This window comes from Falco rusticolus, chromosome 6 (assembly GCF_015220075.1).
Source record: "Falco rusticolus isolate bFalRus1 chromosome 6, bFalRus1.pri, whole genome shotgun sequence".
In the NCBI taxonomy this organism is placed as follows: domain Eukaryota; kingdom Metazoa; phylum Chordata; class Aves; order Falconiformes; family Falconidae; genus Falco; species Falco rusticolus.
Window position 1 is genome coordinate 7,811,487 of NC_051192.1, and position 25,858 is coordinate 7,837,344.

Consider the following 25,858-nt stretch of genomic DNA (forward strand, 5'->3'; position numbering starts at 1 on the left):
GGATCAGACACTAATTAGTACAGAAACTGCTCCAAAGGACAACAGAAGCACTTTATTTGCCTAACCTACACCTTGACATGGCTAACCCGTAGTGTCCGCTACCCTGACCAGGAGAACAAAACTCAAGACTGATTTGTGCAATGCTTCTTGAGAGCTTCCAGAGGACTAAAAGTCTAATAATCATACAGAGGGCAAATGATCATGGGCCAACAAACAGCACTGGCACCAGCAATGAATATATTATTTGAGGAAAAGTAATGAATATGAGGTAGACAGGCATAACTTTGTACCCTGAATTTCCAGTTATTAAACCAAACAACAATGAAACTGTTGGTTTAGTAGTTGCAGGCAGTTAGGTTTCAGTCATGGAAATTAGTAATACTAGTCTTATTTATGTCTTATTTTTTTATTTTAGTTTTTTTCAAATGTTAAAAAGTCCTAATTTTACTAATTACTAGTTAAACAATGAAAAATTAGTTTATGAAAAATGAATTCAAGATGCATTTGCTTATTAGCCTCGAAATTATAAATAACTGCATGAAGTAAAAATAATTTTTATTATATTTCTCTTTACATTCAATTTTTTCCATTTCAGTGATCTGTGAGTCTGTTCTACCATTAACAATCTCTTTTTTGGTTCATTTTGTCTCCCCAGTGCTTCTGCTAATCACCACCTATGCAACACATTTTGCCACCATTTTTTGTGCCAATGAAACCGAAGCCAAATGCAAGGGGTAACCCATTATAGCAAGAGCTGCAGCCAGTGATCACTCCTGAGCGTGCAATTGAGATTTAAGTCACACCGGCCTGTATTACTAGAGCATTTAGGAGCCTAAAACCTACAGATTTGAATAGGGCTTACACTCAGCACTTACTTTTCTAAAACATCTCTGTGGATCCAGATTTCAATTTGTGCCTAAGATGAAACAATAATGCTAATTCACCTCCACAAAACATCTTATGATACACAGTTTAGTGAAGTTCCAGGAACGATTATAAACTTACACAGTTGCTCAATAATAGCTTATTACAACCTAGAAAGCCACAACTGGCAGGCATTTCTTCCACCTTTCGGCTTTTCCATTTCTTAACAACTGTCACATCCACAGTCTTTGTGTGAGCATTTGACCGGATCATCATGAATGGATAGTCCACAAAAGACTTTTTAATCACAGGTGGAGATGTCTTTTGATCTGAGGACTCCTCACATTCTATCAAGGTACAGCTTTTTTCTATAGGTAGTTTTCTAAGGGTATGAGTAGTTGACATTTCAAGGTGTGAATTAGCATGGCTGGAAGAAGATTTTGGTGACTTGAGCTTCATCCATGTCAAAATGAATGCAAGTTTCGTCATCAATTTCTTGAAATAAAAGGCTCGGTACTGAGTAACAGCATGCAGGCATGCAAGGAAAGGAAAGACAGAAACAGGGTGAAGACAAATGTAGACAAACGTAGACAAATGCATGAAATAGACGCCACAACATTAATAGCTAAAGATTCAGAAGGATGATTCTCAAACAGTGCAGTTTTCCAAACAGGAATCAAGATAAATTACATTTTTGCTCTAACATAAGTGACAGAACATGGTGTCTGTGGAAAAGTAAAAGTAGTTAACAGAAAACACTATTTGAAGAAAGACTATTGCTATAGTTGGAAGAGAACCAGCTGTTCCAAAAATTAGTATTTTCCCTCTTCTTTGAAAACCACCTTACACAAACACCATTATAACTAAGTCACATATTCATTCACAACTTTAAATAATAACATAAATCTATAAGACCATTTCGCCTACACTCCTTTTATGTCTGACTCAATCAGACAACAAAAGGGTGGTGTAACAGCACAACAGAATGATTTTTCTTTGACAAGAAACATCATACTTGACTGTATCTGACATATACTTGGTTCAGCCACTTTCGTGACTGAATACTAACGACATCAGAGAATTATGGAATAAACTATATTGTACTTTGTTAATAACTACTGAATTTAACTTTAGACATTATACTTTTAAATAATTTATACACTTACATTTAATGTGAACTCTAGAACATGGCAGTGCTAAATGATTCATGAAAAGACATATTTCAAGCCACTGAAAACAAACTACTTAGCAATAGATAACAAATCATAATAAAGATAGTAAGAGAAACAATAATTGAAGTTTTGAAGTCCTAGAAATGCCATGTATTTTGTCCACAGTTGAGTTGACTGCTTTTCACATACAGTACAAAACCAGACCTTTTCAAAGCTAGTAAGGCAGCATGGAGATAGCTATAAAATTAAGCTAGCTACAATAGCTAATTAGCTTTGTTAGCTATGTATTATGTCGCTCCCTTTCAGAACATCATCTTCCACTGGTAGTTCATTCTATAATTAAGAAAATCCAAAGTCACTGCTGAAATGTTTACAACTGGAAGATCCATCAATGTGTACTTTGGATTAGCTAAGATTACTTGCTTCTTAATTATCAAGGCACCATGAAATTTCATCAACATAAGAAAATTAAAAGTATATTTATTCTCATGTTTTATAAACGGAGGAGGTGGTATATTGCTGAAAAATAGCAAATTTTTAGTTGAAGCAAAGGAAGTTTCTGAAGAAAAAGCACGGATCGAGGTATGAAAGAAGTATCATTACTCCAAGACAACAAAGCAATAAGACAAATTTCTTGATAGCATATGCAGAATGTAACCCTAAAGAAGTAAAATAGAAACTAATTTAAAACAGGAGGACAAGTACTAAGAAGCAGCATGAAATGCCAGGCAAGACTTACAACTGCATGGCTCCCAAAATGACAATATACACATACTGAAAATGTCAGAACAGAAATACCTATCTTAATTAAGAAAACATTACTGAAGTTCACATACAAAATCACAAGACATTTAAGGTTTATATGTGCATGGCTTACTGCTTAGATACTGTTGCTTATGAAGATCGTCATAAATACTCTTTTGTTCCTAGCACTTTGCCTGTGTGCTTTCTCCTGCTTCTCAGTATGTAACAATACTTGCTATATAACAATAACTATTTCCAGGGGGTTTTAGGATTTAACAAAATCTTTTGTTTTCAGTGGTAAACTCTCCTGTGTGTATCCCTATAATTTAAAGCTATTGGACTTTTAATTGTAATATTTTATCAAAAATGCTAATTGTTAGCTTTGTAAAATCTTTTATCTTCTTGTGAGCTCCCAGAAACCCCAGCCTCCATAGAATCTTGCTTGACATTGCAGCAATATACAGAAAACATAAGATGGGAGAAAATTAACCTTCAGATATTATTCAGGAAGAACCATACCATTATCACAGTAATTTAAAAAAAAAATAAATATATATCTACTGCCATGAACCGAATTGCAGTGGAATCTAGACTTCTGGATGACTCCTAAATAATCTTTCAGAAAAAAAATACCAGATTTCCAACTCACATGTTTATTCTCTTGTAACTATTTAATGAGCACAGGAAATACTAGTTAGTTTTTTTCCCTCGAGGTGAATGAAACCTGGGGTGGGGGTAGGAGGTAAAGGACAATCCTAAATAAAGCACCATCCACAGGTTCAATTCCATCTTCCTTCAGTAAAGAAGAAATATAAATAATTTTATTATATTTACACATTATGGCTTCTTCTTTGCTATTATTTGAAGCATTAATAAAAGTGTTCAGCTACACTGGGCTAGTTCAGGACTTTTTCCCTAGGGCTATCCACCTGGCACTAATCAGAATTTGATAACAAAAATCTACACTTTTTCTGAAATACTTTTTTTCCCTGGACTGAAAAACAGGAACAAAACTAGAGTGAAAAAGTTCCACTTTGCTCAGAGTATGCCGAAGTGGCAGCTTCCTTTTCCTCTACACTTCAAACTGTTGCAATGTAACTGTGAGCATTTTGGAAATTCTATCCCAAAAATAGAAGGTCAAGTTTAAACAGTGATAGACCTTGCTTCCACCTCCAATGTCTTATTAATGGTGTGTGCAGGCAGGGATTTGAAGAGCCACATGTTATTGTATATAATGCATACATAAACACATTAAATACCTAACATTTAACAATTGACATGAACAAGTTACTTGACAGAAGAGAAAAAGGGACTACAAGTTATCCTAATGAACCAAGCCAGGCTGTCATTATATGTCACCAACAAATGAATTCAAAGGAAGAAAAATCATATTAAAAACTGCATATAGATTACCTTGCCCTGGAGATGAAGATTACTGCGGATGATGTCTCGTACTTCATCTTCAGTATCTTTCTGCCAATAAATTACAAATCATATAAAGTTAGGAATTAGAAGGTAATCATGAAAAGATATTGTTCATATAAATGTCAGCCTTGGGCTTAGTTCAGATGATGAATAAAACTGACAACGAGGATGAGTGAGGAGAATCTCAGTGGCAATACATCTTTATGTATCATGCCAGAGCTAGCTATATCCAAGCTCACAGGAACAAGTTCTGGACAGCATCATTTATATTTGTCCACAGTAACACATTAAATGCAAGTCAAAATTAAAATCACTAGTATAAACATATATACATACTTAAACCAAAGTTTGACCAAATGAAACCAATATCATGAACACAACCTTCTCTCATTTGACTTCTATTTCTTTTGGAGATCTTTTACTCTATAAACATTTGATTCATCTGTTCAAAGGTCATATAACCCACTTGGCTGTATAAAGTATCAGATCTTGAGAAAGGAATATATTCCAAATTACAATCACATTATTGCATTGTGAGTATACTCCTAGAAGAATCACTTTTAAAACAGTCTATCCCTACAGAAATCATTGCATTCACATGAGAGTGATCAAAAGGAATTAGTTATGATATTGGGCACAGAAGTTAGGAAATATCCAGTTCTTATCTGCATTTGCAAATTCAAGCTACATAAGATAGAACAAACACAATTTTGCATTAAAATGTAAGAGAGAGAAATAACTGTTTCAATTTAAGAATGTTATCTCTCTTCATACACTGATCATTTAGAAAACAAGAATATTCAAACTGAAATCTTTATGCCCTGAAAATGAGAACAATATGCAGATTACTACCTACCGTAGTCACCCATTGTGCCTTTATATAACAGAACTTTAGTCTTGATTATTTGTGTCATGCCGTAAGAATGAGCATGGCAGGAAATACTCAAAGAATTTCATTAGTGAAATACTTCTACCTTTTAGAAGGGCAAAAAAAAAGCACCTACCATACTGAATCGATTTTTGGCCAGTGCAATCAGCTCTTGGTCTCCAGGAGCACAAATGTTTAGACCTATGGGAAGTAATCTCTTCAGTGCTGCCACGATGAGAGAGGTCTGCATAGAGTACCGGTCACCTTTTCGCTTCATCTTCTTCCTCTCTTGGTCAGAAACTGCTGCCTGCAGCATAAAGCAAAGATGAACAAAAAAAATCCAACATTAGATAGAAGAATTGTACTGGCAATTTTGTATTTGTCTCTGCTTTGACAATTTCCTTACTACATAACACAGCTACAACTCTATCCGATGGAACTGCCATTATACCATTGTCAATATTTTGCACCATATCTTGACAGTCCACTGTGTTTCTCAAACAAATACTTTTTGATTCTCAACCCAGTGTTTTCAACAGGTATTATTAAAAAAAAAAAAAGTAAAGCAGTGCTTCTGTGGAGTCTTCCTGTCTCCTTCCCTTCTGCAAATAGAAAAATATAAAAATCTTTACACTACCTTGGACATCTTGGATTTGGTGTCGCTGATAAGGAAAGACATGTTGTTGATTTCATTTTGTACTACAAAGTTCTGCTCTTCCCTTTTGAAATTCTGGAAATATATAGAAGACCTCAGTTAAAAGCACTTATGATATATGAGGAACCTTTCTAACAAACCTTAAATAAAAATATAAATTAACTAGAAATTTGTAAATCTAAAAGATAAGACAAGGACAGAAGAAATTAATGGATGATCAGTAACCGACTTGTGTTCCAGCTCTATTTACATGACACAGCTCAGGGGGTTGTGTGTTTTGGATTTTTTCTGTTAGAAAGGAATGTTTATCTGGCTATGAAATAGCTATGAGAAAAATCTTACTCCTCCTTTAATCAATAAAAGTCGTCTGGGTTTTCCCTTACTCGTAAATCATTCATTCCATTTTTCCCCCCCCATTAAAAATCCCACTATAAACAGATACATAAGAAACTTTAAATGAAAGACTGAACTTATGAATACACAAGTAATGTGATGATCCAGTATCTATCTACTGTGCAATGAGTTTCTGTGCACAGCAATGTTTATAATAAATTTTACAGTCAAATTCAGGCACAAGTACACAAATAATAAAGCATCTTGTTTCCCAAACTTGAGATAATTGAAATTATGGCAAAAAAGAAATTTAGTACAGACAATAGTCCATGCAGAGATCCAAATGCCTGGAAGTACTTAGTCTCTTCTGGGTTTTTTCTTCTTTTTGTTCCCATATTACATTAATCATGTTTTATTTTTATTTAAGTGCTATCAGTGATGGTGCCTGATTATTTCTTAATGCAGATGCCTTGGTTGATTATGGCATACGAACCAGAACAATCAGACTTGAGAACCAAGTGTAAATTTTGTAGAAGTGGAATTAAGAAGAAATCCTTAACTGGTAAGTATGATAGTATCATCTAGGAAAAAAAAGACTTTATTCTGAGAATTGCTTGTAAGATATATTTGCTACATCCTTGGTCTTAGAATGCTTACTGACTTTCCTTCATTCAATCCAGCTATAGAGAGTCCTAAGCTTAATAATTGAATTATATACCTTTAACTTTTATTAAAGAAATACAAATCTATGCTACAACACAAATTGATTGTAAATAAAGCTGCACATTTCCTTAGGAAACCCTTGTTCTACTAGTCACATTGGAGACCTTTCCACAGGATTTTAACTGTAACTCTGCCAAGAGGCTCAATCAGTCAGACCATAAAAGTTAGGAAAATTGACTTCAATGAGAAAACTACTACTAATTTAGTAGCCATACATCTGATTACAAAAAGGCTTTGGGGGTGAAAATAACTGATTGGAGAAAAAAACGAGGTAAGGACACAGACCTCAATGAGCTTTACACATAAAAAACCCCACAAAACAGAACACCACCAAAAGCAAAAAAACCCCAAACAAACAAAAAAAAAACCCAACCAAAAAAACCCCAAACAAAACAAACCAGAATTTATATGAAAAACATCTACATTTCTTGTTACTATGCTTCAAAACACCCACTAACTCCCCAAGCTACTCAGAAATTTCAAAAGTGTCAGAAAACTGAAAGTCATTAATACCTTCCCATCTGCAGTTTCACTTCTGGCATTAAGCATGCTTTCACAAACACAACCACTAAATAATTGATCTACCTACTAAGAAAGTTAATTGAAACAAGTATTTACCAAGGAATTACTTACATGCGACTTTGACCAGTAAATGAAGACCTCAGCCACCATGCGGAACAATTCTTCCGCTTCAGGATTGGGCTCTTTCAGCCATTTTGCCCTAAAATTTGGTAGAAGGGTGGAAACGCGGATGATCCTCACTGACTTTATGGTTTGAAATCAGTTTTCAACATTTTACCAGGATACAAGCCAACAAAACCAAGCATGCATGCTTTTAATCCTTTCTGGTAGCAGTGGCTTTTTGATTTCCTATTTCAAACCCCTTTAAATCCTTTTACATTAATCTCAGGTCTAATCCACAGGAGACTTGGATTATACCTTTTTTGTTTGTTTGTTTTCTTCTTCAAAAGACCCCAGCTCCTCCTAAAAGTCACAAAGCATGAGGTTGCACAACTTCAAGACTGGCAGGCTGAGTAAAAGCTACTTTAACTCAGTGCTAGGCTTATCAAGGGATAAGAGATGGTATCAGCAAACAGGAAGATGTTATGAGATTCATTGACCTATTCCTCTCCACATACCTGTTATAGTCCACAAATCTAATCAACAAAGGGTAGAAGGCATAGAGGTCCCGTGCCAAAGTGGTGAACTCATCTAGGATGAGCAGTTCAGCCTCCGACATGTCACCTCTGCCTTCTGCTCTTAGATGTTCTTCATCCGATACAACTACTGCTGCTTTTTTCTTTAGTTTATCCATCAGTGGCAGGAAGTGTGTCTTTAAGAGCTGTGGCTTCGCTTTGCTTATGATGGGCTGGGAAAACACTATTTAAGGCAATGAGCATTATAATATATACCTAGCCACAAAATATAATACAAACGTTTACCTTTCCCCTCTTTCTTGGATCTTATTCCTAGGCTACAGAGTAAAATCCTGCCCCCATTGAAATCAGCAGAAATTTTGCCAAGAATTAAATGTGGTCAGGATTTCACAGTCAACTCACTTTGTCACTATGAGGGCAGAAATTACAACCTCACAGACTAAGCCTGCAAGATCACAAAACTTGAAATACTTCTTTAACGGCATTCTGTCAACTTATTGATATATGCCTGCATGTTATTGAGTTAATGGTATGTATGGGTGGATACACATATAGCTACATAGTGCACATACAAATTTTCGCAGCCACTGGCTCCTCTTTTTGAGCCTTGCTTTTTAGCTGGAGTGAATTAGAAGTGGAAAGCACACTCTAGCTATTTGCAAACCTACTAAAACAGCCTGCCTGTATTATGCACATTAGGACGCTGGAAGGTTTGTGTGTAAACAGAAGCGAGACTAATCCAACCATCCATCAACCAGCCATTTCAGACTTGTTACTGCATGCTTTTTGCAACTCCACTCATAAAAATGAATATGTAAATTAGCTTTTTTTGGGGGGCCTATTAGTGCAAAACTATTTGTAACCTATCCATTAGACTACAAAGCATTTTAGCCAGTTACCACTTATCCTTCAAAAGATCAGGAAACCAGAATACTACCATGAACGAAATTCCTAGTAAAGTACTGAAAAGTCATGAGAAAGCCTAGCAGAAAAACTGAGTTCACAACACTAAAGTGACTTTTCCTTACAGAAGGAAATAAACATTGAGAAATAAACTGTTTTTAAATCAATTTAAGGTGTTATCACAATGAAGTTAATGTAAGGATTACTAAAATGACATATGTATTTCCATATTTCATTGTCATAGCTACATACAGCTTCAAAATAGTATTTTAAGGATCCAGCGCTCCTACAGAGTAGCAAGGAACTCTGTAATGTCTGAAAATCAAAACTTGCTATATAATTAAAAGGGGCTAAATAACTATAGTCTTTAAATTCGATATACTGCAAAACATGTATATGCAAATTCAGGGGGAAAAGAAATAGTCTAATGTACTTCCTTTATTACTATGAGATTAAAACATACTGCTTGCACTGTTCTTTCCTTATACTTAATATTTCTGGCTCATCAAGATCTGTATCATTTAAAAACATAAAAATTATTAGTGTTGATCTACTCCATCTTTAACAGGGAAACTACAAAGTAATTCAGAGTGTGTGTATATATATAAGTTCTGAATATGCACACACGCATGCTTGTTTATTTATTTATTTTACTTTTACATCTTACCTGCTAATCTCTTCATCCAGGCTCCTTCATCAATCCCAAGGTTGTTATAGATGATTTTCAATATGTTACCCAACAGAGTGTTCATGTGCTCTGACGTCAAGGCTGTGCAGCACATTTCAGCCTTGTCGGGGTTGTTTTCTGGCCCATGCTCCCACCAGTGTGACATGTAACTACACAGCATAGGCAGTATCACTTCCATGATATGTGGCATTTGTGTGTAACGAATACCAGACTCTGCCAGTTCCACAATTTCTTCCATTAGCTTCATCAAAGAAGGAATATTTGGACAAACGTCTTCTACACTATTAGGCAAATTGAGAACTATTGAAAAAAGAAATAGATCAAAAAATCAATAAACTAAGTCATAGAGGGTAAATAATTCTTTTCAATTGCTATCCCATATGACTTTTGTTTTCTATTTACATTTATGCCCTTCTGATCCAAGGAAAAAAAACCCAAACACAAAAATAGAAGCCAGGTACTTTCCTACCGTTGAGCAGTAAACTGTTTATATTTAAACTTCAATAATAAAACTTTATATTGTAAAAATAATTCCTATATGGAAGCTTCAACAATGTAATTATTATGGAATTAATTCAGGGAAATCAGATGCAGTTTGCTATATTCAAAATAAAAGCCCAAATTTCAGAATTTCTTCCAGCCTAAGCTTTGCGGTTGAGGAAACAAATGGATACAATGAAACACCTCTTCAAAACATACCAGGGGAAACCCGGAATGTTAATAGAAGGGAAAAAAAAATCATTGCCTGACATAATGAGTAGAGAAGATCCTGAGAAACTGACTTCTGGAGGTGAATTTCTGATTTTACATGTTTACTTTTCAAGTTATTTGAATTATCAGTTCCTTCCTTGAAGAGGCCCTGCAATTGCCTTTGGTTTTGGAAGCACTTTCTTTCATGTACAAATAAAATCTGTAAGCACCATTATTAACTCTTGAATATCCTGACGTACACACACAATGAGGTATACAGATATCTGTATGTTGAAAATTAAGCCTGCAATTTGCGATTCCAAATGTTTGTATCAACATAGCCTATGATTAGTCTTTTTCTGAAAGCTGTCTCTTCTTCTATTCAGACCCAAATACATTTTACATAGCCATCCCTGAGTCTCCTTCAAGCTTAATGAGATTTTGGAAAATAAACTCAAATTTCTGTTAAAAAAATCAATGAAGATACATACAAGATGATTGTCTTTCTAGATGTATTAAAAAAGCTAGAGTACATATAGTAAGTAAACATGGCTGTTGATACCTTCAAAATAAGATACTACAGCTCTTTGAAGAATAAATCTGGCATGCTTCCTTTCTTAAAACTAAAGATGATGTTATAAAATGGATGCCATCATAAATTGGCATTTTCTATACTGTCATCTATACATATCTGTGACATCATTTGTACTCTAGTACAAATGTAGAGTTTGTACAGTTCTACTGCAACTTCTATTTACCGTAGAAACAATTAGGGCATATGACCTTATTCCACAGCTATGTTTTAGCATAAGAAACATCAAGAGTTGCAGAATGGAACAAAAAGGTAAATGCAAACTAAACACACGTAATGTTACTGGAAAGTATCTGTACTGTCTTGTATTTCCAACAAAGAAAAAATAATTTACATACTACTCTGCAGTATATTTACTTTCTAGTAGTATATTATTAATACATATTTCTAAGAGTACATTATTAATAGTATATTAATACAGGAAAAGGTATTTTGTTTCAGTTGCAATCCTGTATGTTTTAAGGACCCAATATTGCATAAGATAACTGAGGAACTAGTTACTGATCAGAATACATAATTTTATCATCAAATATACATTATGTGAGATATTAAAAATGTGCAAAGCCCCTTCAATAACTTGATTCCAAAGTAGTATTTTGAGAATGGTATCTCAAACCAAAACCATCAGTATCTTTAGAAACATGAAATAATTGGGTTTACCAATTATTTGGTAAATAATTACTTAGACTTAGCCCATTGATTTAGGAAAGAAACACGAGCAAGAGATGACAAGAGAATTATTGCATATAAAATGCATGCCGAAACACATGTATCAAGGCAAGCAGCACTTATTGTGAAATTTTGTTTTCATAACCATCATGTGAGTTTCTGGAAATACCTGCTCTGTCTCTCGCATTCTTGGTATTGTAAATTGAGTAGATATTATGTTTGTTCAAATGAGTTTCCAAAAAAGCCACTGGAAATGCACCCGAGAAAGCAGCCAAGCATTCTCCCAGTGCTGATCGTTGCCTGTGAATTAACAAACACTGTTATGTACACACATCTTTGATGACTGAATACTCCTCAGGGTAGTTGTATACCAGCCTTATTTTTATTCTAAGATGAGCTCATCTCAAAGAGATAAGCCACAATATTACTAGGATCACCAACACAAGAATAGATAATACAAACTGAAATCCAGCAATGTTCTGCTAATATACAAATGAAATGTTATGTTACACAATGTCAAAGGTGGCTTATTTAGCTGAGAGCCAGTGAGGAACATTTAGGGAAAACCTGAAGTCATTATAACAATGCTTTCTGTTCTATTACTTTCCTCTCAGCTTTACTGACTTTATAATTTCTACTATTAAGAAAGAGCTGCTGAACAGACCAAGAGACCAAATACAACTATCATTTTATTTGAGTGATATACTTTCTTTTTTGTGAGAAACAGCAATAATCAGACTTTGGTCTAGCATGAAAGTTCTTCAGAGAGCCAAAAATTGCTTTTACTGATCAATAACTCTGAAAGTTTTGCACAAAAACATTGCTCTAATTTCTTCAAATATATGACAACATTTATTTGATAATCAAAATTCCTTTTGTGGGTCAAAACTGCAAAAAGTCTGTCTCTAGGAAGAAGTGAGTGATCCCTTGTCACTTCACTCGGGTCCTTCAGGGGACATTTAAAACTATTCTTTCTGATTTCTAATTCAGCTGATCAGAGCAGATTTTTGAGATGTGAGAAATCCTTAGCTGCTGAAGCTGAGCCATACAGATGACCGAAATCCAGAAGTCCCATGAACTTCCAAGCAAAAAAAGAATGCTTCCAAACTAATTTAACAAAATTAATCTTTAGTCAATATTAGTATCTTATTTTAGGAACTTAATATTTTCTAGATCTAACTCATTAAACTTGATTTTGTTAAATCTAACTTCATTCCCATTTTTATCCTGTTTGCTCCTTCTTCCTTTTTTTCCTTTTCATTAGATCTTCATAAGCAAAGCATACATCCATCACATGCACCTACAAAGAGCATGCTACGTGCTTTTCACTGATAACAGTTGCAGACAACCATACACACAATTGTCACCTATGCTGACGTATTTCATCTTAATGAACCCCACATCATTTATTTGCCGAATACCAAAACCAAGTAATTTTACATCCATTATGTGATAATGAAACCTGGTTTTCCACAGATGTGTGTTTTGTTACCTATAAACTTTGGACCCACCTTTCTTCATAACGCTTCCTATGATACTGCCACCAAGTGAGCAGGGGTATGTCATGGTGCTGGTCTGGAGTTATGCACAGCTTGATTTGCTAGACAGCGTACAGATATTGGAATGTCCTAGATTACTGCCAATATCTGCAATGTATAAGTTCTGTTTAGCCTTCCCTCAGAACAGTGCTAGTCACTATAGGACACCTATTCAGTTTTAAGTACTGACCTATCTAGGTCTCTTTTTTGGCTGAATATGGTTTACGCAGACCAAATATAACTTGGAGAGAGGTTAGCAGATACACAGATGCACAAAAAAGCAATTAGAAAGCCTCATTTCCCTGGGTAATTGAGCTAGAAAAGAAGTAGTATTGTATGAGTGACAAAATAAACTAAATTTACAGTAATAAAGAAATATACATCACAATTAAGCAATATATAAGGAAGAATTATAACAATAGCTGAGCTGAATGACATGTTTTTACAACGCCTCAGCTGAACCTCAAATTAAGTGATATTTATTGTAAAGTCAGATAGCTTTGTGATTTTTGTTTTAATTATGAAATATATTTAGATAAACAGTGCAACATTTTAAGTGTATTATAATAAATGCAGCTGCATTCCACTTAACAGCTGAGCACCTTTTCCTCTCAAGATATCTTTCCAAACCAATCTTTTCCTATATTCATTTCTGGACTGCATATTCATGAAGCTAAATATAAACACATATATTAAAAATAGAGGAACACTTTTTCTTCTTACCGCTCTACATAGATACTCTTGCTGGTTCCTAGAGCATATAAACTGGCCAATATTCTGTAACAGGAGACCTGAACATCTTCCACTAAAGAAAATGAGAAAAAGATAGGTATAAAGAGATTTTTCTTAGCAATACATTTCTGTATAATTAAGATGTATTTCTTTTGACAACTGAATTAATAATGTTATATTATAATTAATAATAAGAATAAGCTATCAAAGGAAATCCACATAAATCACATTCTAAATAGAAAAAGCCTTCTGACCACCGAGTGCCATAGTTTGGCAAAAACTTCCATTTACTTCAACACTAAGTTACCAGCTAAGACAGTAGACATATTTCACTAGTGCGCTAACTTTCTGAAATCAATGGCATACCAACTCTTTGCCAAAAACATCTAATTGCGCAACCTGATAATTATTAATTTAATACCTATTATAAATGTGTGCCAATGAATCTTTTCTAGTTTGTTTGTAGCACTTAAAGTATTATGCCAAACCAAATTAAGTGCTGAAAGCAAAAAAAAAATTATTAGGGAACAAATTGATTTACAAATGTAACACCATTGTATAAAATATATTACAAAAGAAGGGCAATCCTGTTTAAACAGATATCTCATTCTTTTAATCACAATTTCTGGTTTTTTAAATTTAGACACAGAGACCAGGTAATAGCATACACCTAATAACAATCAAAGGATTAAAAAAATAAATAATCCCTTAGTTCCTGTGAATACTTCAAGAAAGAACGTTTTGAAATTATCAAATGTTTCAGTCATAAAAATGTGAAAATAACATCTATTTGAAAAAAATGCTTTTTGGACATAATCTGCAGTAATACTGTAACAACAGTCTAAGTACCATCAAGAAGGACAACGCTCCCATTCTTTCCATATATTTTTTCTAGTCTCCTCCACAGTTTAAATATCTTCCCCCAGTATGCCTTGAAATGTTGGGAGTCATATACAACTAGACTTAATGAGCTGGGAGAGCCAACAAGATAGTGCATCAAAACTACACAGCCTGGGTCTTTACTATACTGTGATTTTAGTTTGGATCATCCCTGAAGTTGAGTATTTTTATGTGATAAGAGTAAGCTTGGGTATAGTGACCCATACTTGTACACGACCACACCACGGAGTACTCTGTATGTGTAGTTATACTCTTAGGTACAAGTACCAGGTCAAGATGCTTGTGATCCGATCATCGGATTATCTTATTCTTAACAAGACGTAAAGAGAACCTGTGTGTAAGAAAAATTAGCCTTTCCAACTATGCTCTAGACAAAATAAGTTGGTACAATTTAAATTAATTATTCTTTCTCAGTTTATGAATTCTAAATTGGGTGTTCAACACCAGTGTGATTTATGCAGAATAGCTGGTTAAAAATACCAAATGAAGTGATGAGGTATCCATGGCTAATTAAGTTCCAAAAAAGCAGAATACCAGAGATCAAAAATTATACAGGGCATAAACATGTTGATGTCTGACAAAGTGGTTTATGATGAACATGCGATGTACATGAACCCCATCGATGACTTTTTCTGGCATCTTTCCAAAGCCTCTTGATTTTTACAGAAATAATTTAATGAGAAAAGCAAATGTTTATATCTCATCACATCCAAATCCATTAATACAACTCCAAATTTTCAAAAACAGTTATCTTAATGCTGTTTTAAATAATTTTTCCAGATTCTAAAAAGAGAACAAAAATATAATTTGATATTCTTTTCTTTCAGGTCCTTCTCTCATTTATTTCCATAATGGAGTTAGCTATACAGAGGAAAGTGCCTCCTTTAGTGCAGCCTGGACAGCAGAATACCTGTAGAGTTCCTAAAATATATAACATTAGAGATTTTTTTGCAGACTGCAAAATCTCATCTTGCAGAGACGGGGTTTGGGAAAATTAATGATACCAAATGTGCCATATACAGAATCTCTACAGAAATTTTATATTCAAAGTCTCACACAAAATCTGTTCTCCAGTGCCTGAATTCATCAGGAGCTCCTTTCATTGTTCCTGAGGACCTTAGATGCACCCACCCAAATCCGCTGCTAAATAAAACTGAGCCAAAGTGCATGAATGATGGAATAATATCGTTCTGATAGTATAACCTCATTTATAGACAGAGTAAAAATCAACATATACAAAGTAACTTTTCACACACAAAGTCACAGTAAATCTATGGTAAAGTTATCAACCTGAGCCTTCTGACTATCTAACCACAGCCACATCTGCTTTAATATTTACATGAAGTCCACCAAAACCCACAGGCTGTTCTAGGATGATTACAACAAATGTTTGATTAAATCAATCACAATTTCATCAAATGACATAGGATTTGTCCTTCTCTAATAGAACTGAGAGTCTAGTAATGCTTACTACATGACACTATAGATATTTTAGTGGCATGGCACTTGTAAATAATACATACATATCAAATCTTCCCCAAACTGGTGCTGTCCAATATGCTCAAATAACGAAGATAGCACTGGCAGGAGAGCAACTGTGGTATAATTAATGATTTGGGTAACTCCCTTTGGCTGGTTTCTGCTGTGTGTAAACTGGCCTTGCTTAAGATTTTCCATTGTTTTCTCCAGATCCTCAGCAGCATTGTCCAAAAATGCTCTCAATGCTATCTTAACAGATTCCAGACCAGTTTTCATCACAGTCCTGTATATGGCATGCAAAAAGAATGAAAAAAGAATATTCCATTAGACAAGCATGGAATAAAGCCTAGTCTTGGCTTATATGAAACCGATAATAAAGATCTGAAGAAAAATCTTCCATCTTTTGATATTGCAAAATCTCACAGCAGAACATCCTACTGAAAAAACATTCCATAGATATCCTGCAGAACACAAAGCTATGTCATCTGGTTTCACATGGAGAAAATAAAGTCCTTTAAAGTTTATAATTTAAATGATTCATTTGCCTTAAGAGGGGAAAAAAAAAACCTAACAAAAAAGAAGAAGAATGAGTAAGTCTGCAATTTATGACTCCGGGAAGAGAAGAACTATCTCGAGCTAGAACTCAGAAAATCTTCTCAACAATGACAGTCATATTTCTACCACCAGAATAAAGGCATCATAAAGGACTTAGTGAAAACAAGCAAATATTTTTAAAATTAAATAAATAAATGCATTGATTACATAACTATAACACCATAATCAGTTATATAATGATATAATCCAGAAGAATTTTTACCTTATTTAACTAGCTTAGTTACAGAGATCCCTTGTTTAAGGAATGTATCCATCTAGGCTAGTCACATGTGAAATAAATCCAGATGAAATTATTTTTTAAATTCAGTAACAGTCCAGTTTGTTAATTTGTTTGTTTTAAAGAGTAAATATATACAGTTTCAATGGCAGTATTTTCAAACTTCCGTGTAACCTCCATGAATCCCATAAACCCTGTCTGGAGCTATTTTTACATCTCTACCAAGAGCTGAATTGTTGATTTCCACCTGAATCTGTATTCCATCTGTATGATTGCACAGAACATGGACAATTTATAAAAAAAACCCCAAGATACTGCAACCCAAAGGACTACCATGCAACAGCTGAGCCATATTAATGATCATGACTCTATCCCATAGCGAATGGAAAGTAAAATTCGTTCATTTAAGCTATTGCAAAGATACTGACCAAAAGAGCTACCTGCATGTAATCCAGTCAGTTCTCTGATAGTAAATGCAAAGTGAAAAAAGTTATCTTAAATTATCATGGAAGTAGTTTAAACTCTCATGTTTTGTTTCACAATGGCAAAGATCTAAAAGTCAACTATCAGCCACAGGTAGTTGACCATACACTTAATGAAAAGCAACACATAACCCTCCAATATTCCAAGACTGTCTCATCCATAAACCTCGCAATGGCTCAAGCAGCTCAATTTAACTTAAAAGTACCACTGAATTCGATGTAAAAGGGGGTTTTTTGTTCAAATTAGAACCTGAATTAACTTTGCAATGAAGACACTCAGAGGCAGATTTACTGCACTCCATGTGCATTTAATTCCTGAATTTTTTGATTAAACAGTACATAAAAAAATAAAATATTTCTAATATTATTGTGCTTTGGGGGTGGTTACGCAATTAAAACCAGATGAACCTACAGCCAGTAGTTTCTAGACACCATTGATCAAACTGAAGTTGAAAGTGTAAACTACAAATATTGTCCTGCCAAACCCTAGTAGTTAACTAGTAATTAACCTACTTTGCAATGGGAATTCTTTTCAATACTATAATTTCTTGAGTTTTGAAAATCTGTAGCCTTACACAGGTAGCCCAAATCCGACTGCACGTTATTTTCTTAAGTGATTTCCTTTGTACTTTAGAAATATATTCAGTATTACCTTGCATCCAAGGTCTGGCCCAGTATGTGAAGACAGTTGACTATGGACGTTGCATCATTTCCTAAACAGGGAGGAAAATTATCCACCAATTAAGCTGAGCATACTGTATAACACACCTACATTCTGCTAACACTATCTCTGGTTTTAATGAAAGAGTAAATGCCATAGCAGAAGAGCAATTGAACTTCTGCATAATTTTAACATTCGAGTTAAAAAACATGCAGTTGTCTTAGCCTTGTTTACACAAATGCAGTAACTAGAGGCAGTAAAGCATCTCTCATCAAATAGCTGAGGCAGTCAAGATGGAAGCACTTAAATGTGGGGTTAATTAGAGCTGCAGTGTATTGTCTGATTTTCATTTAAGTTCTATAAATTTTACTTCAATTGTTTAAAGTTTATCATTTATCTTCCCCCTCTCAGTAACATAAAAGCCATTTACTTTCACAAGCTGCTGTTGCAGGAAGACAACTTTTACATAAAATGTCATCAAAAAGGTTAGCTCCCTGGTGGTACCAATAGGCTGCAGCCATTCATAGCATGATCCGGTGTGGCCCACATAAGTAACAGTCTCTGACATAATATGCATCTCCCACAGTCAATTATTTTTTCAAACTTGTCTATGTAAAAAGAGAACTTACACACAATATGCCTTGTAACATATATACATCCCAAGATGTTGCCATGTATAAGCCACTTCTAACTTCACTTTTTAAGTCCAGAACAGATTGAGGCTACACAAATTAGACCCACAGCTTATTTCTCTACTTACTTATTTTAAAAAAATCTACATCTCTGCAAAAATGAACACACCTATGCATCTTTTCATCTTCTCTATATTTAAAGTTTCTCAATTAAAAAAAAAAAAAAGAAGAAATACATTGAATGTTTAAGATAAGATAGATTTCTGAAAATACTTTAATCTGCGTACAGTGTACTATACTTTCTCACTGGTGGTTGTTTCACTTGAAAATATAGGCAAACATTCAACTAAAATTGGTAACTGTTTCAGTGAAATAGAGATTTTAAAAGATAAACTGCAAGGAAGGAGTGGGAGGTTTATTGCAGCACTGACAATGTTGTTCTGTGCTATCAAAATAGGAGGCACGGCTGTGGTGTACATCCACAACAGATGAAACAAACCTAACTACAGCTTCCACAGCTGCCCATAGCCAGGCAGCCCCACACTCTTTGTACCAGCAGTCTTGCAACAATGCAGCGAGCAGATGAGAGGACATTTAGGTGGCTTAAAATAATCCTACCAAAAAAACCCAACACCCTAATGATTAAGGGGTTTTGTCAGCTCCTATTTTTATCCCGTACTATTTTACTGCTCTGGTGATATGAATGCCAGTGCTGACGAAGAAGAGGTTTCAGGACTGTGCTAATGACAGCAGGGATGGAGGGAAGTACTCAAAGCAACCCAGACTTAAGACTGTGGATTAGACTGTCATGAAATAGTATCTTAACAATCATCGTGCATGCATTTATACACTGCATGCTATAGTGGACAATAGAGATGATTACTCTAGTTCTCCGAAAATTTACATTGTCAATCTATTTACACTATGTAGGCATATTTCAAGAGCCATATATTTCTCAGGAATCAGGTACTTTGTATGCTGCAAACAGATGGAAGGAGCAGAAATTCATCTAGTTATTCTGAAAACCAGACAAGCTTTAGGCACATCACTGCAGCAGATATTGCAGTGTGGTTGGTTCCACAGACTGGGGTACCAGAGCAGAATTCAGTGACGACGATAAATGCAGCCCCCTTCAATCTAAACTGATTGACATATTAGAGTTTATCCATGTAACACTAAAAAGAGACTTTCAAAATTATCGTGAAACTTATTTTCTGAAATATCTCCTGTAGACAGGATTTGTTACAGAATCTTAGAAAATGCAGCTTCCAACAAAAGACAGGTTTAGGTTCAGTGGAAATTCTGTGTCTTGCTTTTCTTCAATGTCATGAATATAGCTGTTTTCACTGTTTCTAAAACAAAAGCCCACAAAACCGAGTATTTTTTTATACTTTACATTAAAATATCACAGTTAAAACTCAAAATAATCCTTTTAAATTGAACATTGCAAGAATCAGTTTGCTTCCCACCTGAGGTCAGAAGCCAATTTCAGAAGGACATATTTATTTTTTCAAACTGAGTTATGAAACCTAATATAAGGGATTTCTAATAAACCTAGTTTTATTACTATAGCAAATACTTCACAGTGTATATATGTATCTTCATTAAATCAAAAATATTCTTTTTTTATTAAGTACAATTCAATAGGATAAAAACTGAAACAAGAGCTGTTCCTTAAAGGAACTCTTCACACAAGTCAAAACAATATATTGAGGCTGGACATATGCAAATACTAAACCACATGAATTCAAGAGGTTTTAAGGCTAAAAGCATCCCAGGAGCTAGTACAAATATTAGGATGATGGTTGGATCACCATTCAGCATGTATTACAAATGCAGCTCATCCCATGAACTGTGCAACTGAGTTGGTTTAATAATCTGAGGTTCAGTCCTACATACTTTAGAAAGAAAGCTGTATTATTATATCAGGAGGGAAGAAATGCTGCTGTATTGTGAAAGTGCTATGGATATTGATCCCAGAATGCTTCACTGGAAGGACACTTACAAATTCAGGATGGCATTAGGCAGAGGAAGCCTTCTGTTTCTTTTTAGGAGTCCCTCTGATTAATTTATCTAAATTCTCAAAAATGAGTGAGCAAAACCAGGCCTTTCTTATCTGATGTCTTACCCAGCTAATTTGTGTTTCAGATTACATGGCTCTATATTACTGACATGAAGATTTTTTTAAAAAAATTACTTACATACTTATATAGAAAGAATGCCTTACTGGAGATTAAGCAACATAAAAAGTGAATCAAACTAGCCATATAAATTTGTTTTTTAAACTGAGAAAATATAAATTCAAATGCTCAATTCACCAAAATTTTTCACTAAATATTTTCAAATTCAACCCACTAACAATAAATCAATACAGTCTTACTTGATGCACAGCTACAGCTCTCAAACAGTAAATTATTAGAGTAAAAATTTACTTTCACAGTATAAAGAAAGAATAATTCCATGATGGATTGCAATTCCATAATCTCAGTGACACTCTTAGGTATCAAATGCAATTAACTGTTTAAGTTCACTCTGGAAGACTTGCATGCTTAATTTCACATTTTATCAAGACTTCTATATACAGCTTAAGCTACGTGACTTTTACTAATGAATTTCATACCTGCAGCTGTAACTTCAGAAGTGCCATTCAAATTCACAATAATATAAAACACCTATATAGCAAAACTATATAGCATTTTACTATCTGTTATAGTAAACTCCCCACTATCCACAAAGGTTATTATCAAGCACCTCTTTCTCATTCAAGATTCCTCCAAAACACACCAATAACTTTCTAGGGCCCAGCTCATGAGCATGCTCCCCCTCCTCTACACAGACCTCGTCTTTGCTGGACTAAGTACAATTCTTTTGATCTGGTTTTCTACCACGTAATTCACTGTCAAGGTAAGGCAGACTGTAAGGTGACTTTGACTTGAGTTTGTAGGTCCACAATAAATGACCGTGCTCCAGAGTCTTATGGTGACCTTGTCATAGGTCATGGAAAAGCTTCAGTACACTTCTGTGTTGGTATGAAGATTTTGTATTCTGTTAGTTACTGCACACTAGGAAAAGAGTCAAAAACCAAACTGTAGCCATGGTGAATACTCATCCGATCCCATCTGACCTATCTCCTTCTATCTCTTGAACCAAGCCAAACCACAAGAAATAAGCAAGCTGAGATGTGGAATAGAAAAGATCTTTTCTTTAGTACTGAAGAAAGTTACCTTGACTTAGATTTTTAACTTTAACTGTTACTCCTTTTAGAAGAAAAAGTCAGAAAAACAATTTCACACAATAAAAAATAAAATTTTCAAAATTTTAATAGTATACCTGAGCTAGTTCACTCTTTGAAGAAACAACCTAGGGTATAAACCAGGGCTTTCGTGTAAATTTGTGACATATTCCACCCTTCAGAAAAAGCTGCAACAATGTCACATAGCTGCAGAAATAACTCCGTTCCTCCTATGATCTTTTGACTTTAAGGCAAATCCACTCAGCTCATCCCAAAACATATTTAAAAGCTATATCCCAAAAATAACTTCTGATCTTTCTTTTCAATTTAAAGGTTTTCATAACGGTCTGTAAGCTTTTTAAACACCACACTGGTGCAGCATGCGAGTTCCTTCCCTTCAAATTGAATGAAATATGCAGGAATTAAGTTAGATGCATGTTATCTTAATCAAATCCTATTTTGCTAGATAATTAGCCAATTAGGTATGTTCATGGATGCTGAAGTTTGCAATGCATCCATTATAGAAGCTATATATGTATAGGACGTACTATTTCAACTATCCTATCATCCTGGCATAAATAAAACTGCAGAGAAAATGACTGTGCCACACATTACATATAATGTATACACCTGATAGAGACTTCAAATTGACTTCAATTAAGTGATTTTCACATGGCATAAGACAAACACCGAGCTCCTGCTAGATTATACCAGAAGATAGTATACATGCGTATGTGGAGTCAAGCACATCTGGGAATATTTAAGAATTCCACAGAACATAACTAAGCATTTCAGCCCACTAAAAATTTTCCTTAATAACTTTCCAATACAAATGTGCAGTTCCAATGCTCTGTTTTGCCTGAACGATTTAGAATCAAATTACAAATTAGTAATTATAATTGACTCAGCAGAATTCTTTGGTAGGATAATGAAATCCAGATATTAGTTAAGACACATGGAAAACCAAACAAAAAAACCAAACTGGTAACTACAAAAGCTTTTTATTCAATCTAAATTCTGTGATCTACCAGCCTAAATGATTAGTGGTCTGTGAAGACCATGCATTTCAGCCATGCAGCCATGCAGCATGCAACAAAGCAGCACGTAACACAATGCAAAAATGGCAAAGAAAACCAAGTGATGGCCATGCTAGTATTTGTCAAGGGTCTCCTTACCAAACAGTGAAATCCTATGCCTGACAAGAACTCCAAGTTTGCAGAACAGGCTGAAGACAAAAGAAAAATAAAAGAGAAGAGAAGGGAAAAGAAAAAAAAATAAATAAGGGGGGAGGGGGAGAAAGAAAAAATAACAGCTGATATATGAGCAGGAAAAGCAACATGATGTCACGCAGAAAGAATCAATTATCTGAGCAGAATGTGGGACAGAGTACTAAAGAAAGAGGTTTTAAGTGCATATCCTTAACAAACATGGTTAAATAAGCACATATTATAATTAAAGAAACAAAAGAAAATTAAAAGCAAAGCTAATTAATATAAAAGCGTCCTATATGATAACCCACAAGGAAATAACCATCAAAGCTCTAAGAAGTAAAATGTGGTCAGTGTGCTATTCAGGATACCACTGACAATTTGAAAACAAAATGTAAGGAAATCATATTAATTGAAGTGTTTGATAGCAAATGTTTAACTAGTCCAATTTGCATCTTGCCATCTTGAACACAGAATTTTTTTTCAAATACACTGCTTTTTAAACACACTTAACATAAGAAATACCCTCTTACATGGTAAAAACCCAACAAGAATGGATATGATCAATGATTTAATTTCACATTTGAATTACTTCCTGTGCTGATGAGCAGTGCCCCATTCAGAAGAATGAAGAATGAAGTTTTCTGTTAATTCATAGAAGCAGGAGCACATGGCCCTACCCAAACTGAACTGGCCTCCAGATTCAGGAGGGGTTAGCTCAGTCTTCATGATCCAGTTCCATCTGAGAATTTTCACCAAGAGCAACATCAGTTGCAGTGTTATTTTTTTTATGCTGCATATTCTGCTATAAATGACATGAACAATATCATGCCATTTTATTAAGCTATTTAATTATTAAGCACATAGGCTATTTATCAACCTCTGATTTAAAAGCACAAGACACCATAAGCATGTCTGCAGATTATGGGTGAGATCTGAACATGTTGTTCCATTGACAGACAAAGGCATGGTGCCAAATGGAACTATTTATGTCCAGAATCAGAACAGCCAGGTTAATGTGGTATTGAATCCAGGTAATTAGCCAGTGCACAGTGATCCACTATAGCAACAGCAACTGCTCTGTTTTAGAAATGAGTCTGGTTGGTGCATGTTCAGGGATGTCTGTTCACTTTTTATTCCATGAGGCAGACATATACTGTATATTCTCTTATGAGGATCCTCGTTCACCCAGTCCAACAGGAAAAGGCATACAGAAGCATGGCAGCATCATATAAATCTTGCGTCCGTTCTAACAAAGACATTAAATAGCTCACAATCCATTTTATTTTCTAACATACAAGTGTTACTCAACTGACTTTAGCATTCAGCAGATGCTATGTTTTCACAGTCAGACTGAACCTATTATCTCCAGTTTAATTAGTTTAGGTTAAAGAAATACATAAGTTGAAATGTCCAAACGGCTAGTACTTAAATTCATGTCCAGAACTAATTTTATACAACTCCAGTAATACAAAGACTTGTAAGATGGTCTAATGGATGAGAAATGCAGTAAGTCCAATCCTGAAGAGGGCTGGTTACAAGTAAAGATGTAATATAATGCCACCATATTTCAGGAAGAGGTCTGACCTGTATTTGCCCACAAAAGAGATCTGGATTTAATGTATTTGCTGAACATGGAATTATTATTGCATTTGTTGACACTGTCACTGCATTGTCAATACCCAAAATTATATTCTTCCGTAGCTTAATGAATGCAGGCTTGTCTTCATGGAAAAAGAAGGCAGCCAGTAACTGCTTTTAGCTTGAAGAAAATCCTACACATGAGTTGCATTCAAACAAAACTAAAAGAAAAACTCAACAGAAAATCCAAAACTCAGCTTTGGCAAACTCCCTACAATGCGGGGGGAAGCTGGGGAGGGGGGGGGGGGGAAGCAAAACAAAACAACACAAAACAAATGTTGGGAATCTATATAAAATGGACCAAAACAACCCCTCAGGAAATGGATCATATAATTAGTTTCAATAATCTCTGCATCTTGGTAAGAAATAAACTGCTCAATAGCACTGGTTAGAGCTATCATGCATCCAAGGTTTCCCCGCATGTGTTTTCTTCTCTTTGGCTGGCACTTCTGGATGGCAGGTAACTCAATTAAGTACAGCAGCAGCTCTGATCCTTTTGCTGGTGTACACATTCAGGAATCTCACACAGCTAGACAGCATATGTGCAAAAATCCTGAACCTAGGCAGCAGGCATGCTGATATAACCATGTCTGACATATTTCAGAAGTATGGGGTTTATTGGTATGACTTAAAAACTGAGAAATTATTACTATCCAGGACATTACAGGCAGAAAAACAGCAGCTCATAGAGTGCTGTTTTTATCCAGATGCATGCATTTTGAGTTTTTTTAATTCTCTGAAGAATGCCATTCAGCCAAACTGCCAGATTAAATTAGTCCATGAGATGACACAAGGTTGAGACAGCCATTACTTACTTATGCTTACTATTGTTGCCAGAAACTTCACTCAGTATTCACACAGTCTTGCAAACCCCACATGTCTGTATGACCACCAATTGCCTGTCAGCCTCAAAGGACAGCAGTTCAGTTTTGCATGGCTCAGGACCCAGTAACAGCCAAGGAGGCAACCACCATACCTGCACATTACAGGTATGCAGTAGGTCCTGTGGGAAGCTTGTAGTCCACCTTACTAAATGGG

General features: G+C 35.0%; 1 protein-coding gene across 11 annotated transcripts in view; it reads right to left on the bottom strand.

Moving 5' to 3' along the window:
- The window catches only part of RYR2 (ryanodine receptor 2), a 434,536-nt gene that overhangs the window by 78,023 nt on the left and 330,655 nt on the right, over nt 1-25,858 (bottom strand). For 6 of the 11 annotated variants that reach the window (XM_037391531.1, XM_037391528.1, XM_037391530.1 and 3 more), the window contains 11 exons: nt 23,147-23,196; nt 18,099-18,159; nt 16,177-16,415; nt 13,745-13,826; nt 11,653-11,783; nt 9,512-9,832; nt 7,924-8,164; nt 7,418-7,505; nt 5,711-5,803; nt 5,210-5,380; nt 4,194-4,253 (listed from right to left, as the gene is read on the bottom strand). In XM_037391531.1, the coding sequence (XP_037247428.1) occupies nt 4,194-4,253; nt 5,210-5,380; nt 5,711-5,803; nt 7,418-7,505; nt 7,924-8,164; nt 9,512-9,832; nt 11,653-11,783; nt 13,745-13,826; nt 16,177-16,415; nt 18,099-18,159; nt 23,147-23,196 (1,537 nt within the window). Of the gene's footprint in view, nt 1-1,005; nt 1,381-4,193; nt 4,254-5,209; nt 5,381-5,710; nt 5,804-7,417; nt 7,506-7,923; nt 8,165-9,511; nt 9,833-11,652; nt 11,784-13,744; nt 13,827-16,176; nt 16,416-18,098; nt 18,160-23,146; nt 23,197-25,858 lie in introns of all 11 variants that reach the window. The other 5 variants (XM_037391524.1, XM_037391522.1, XM_037391521.1 and 2 more) reach the window with 1 other exon arrangement.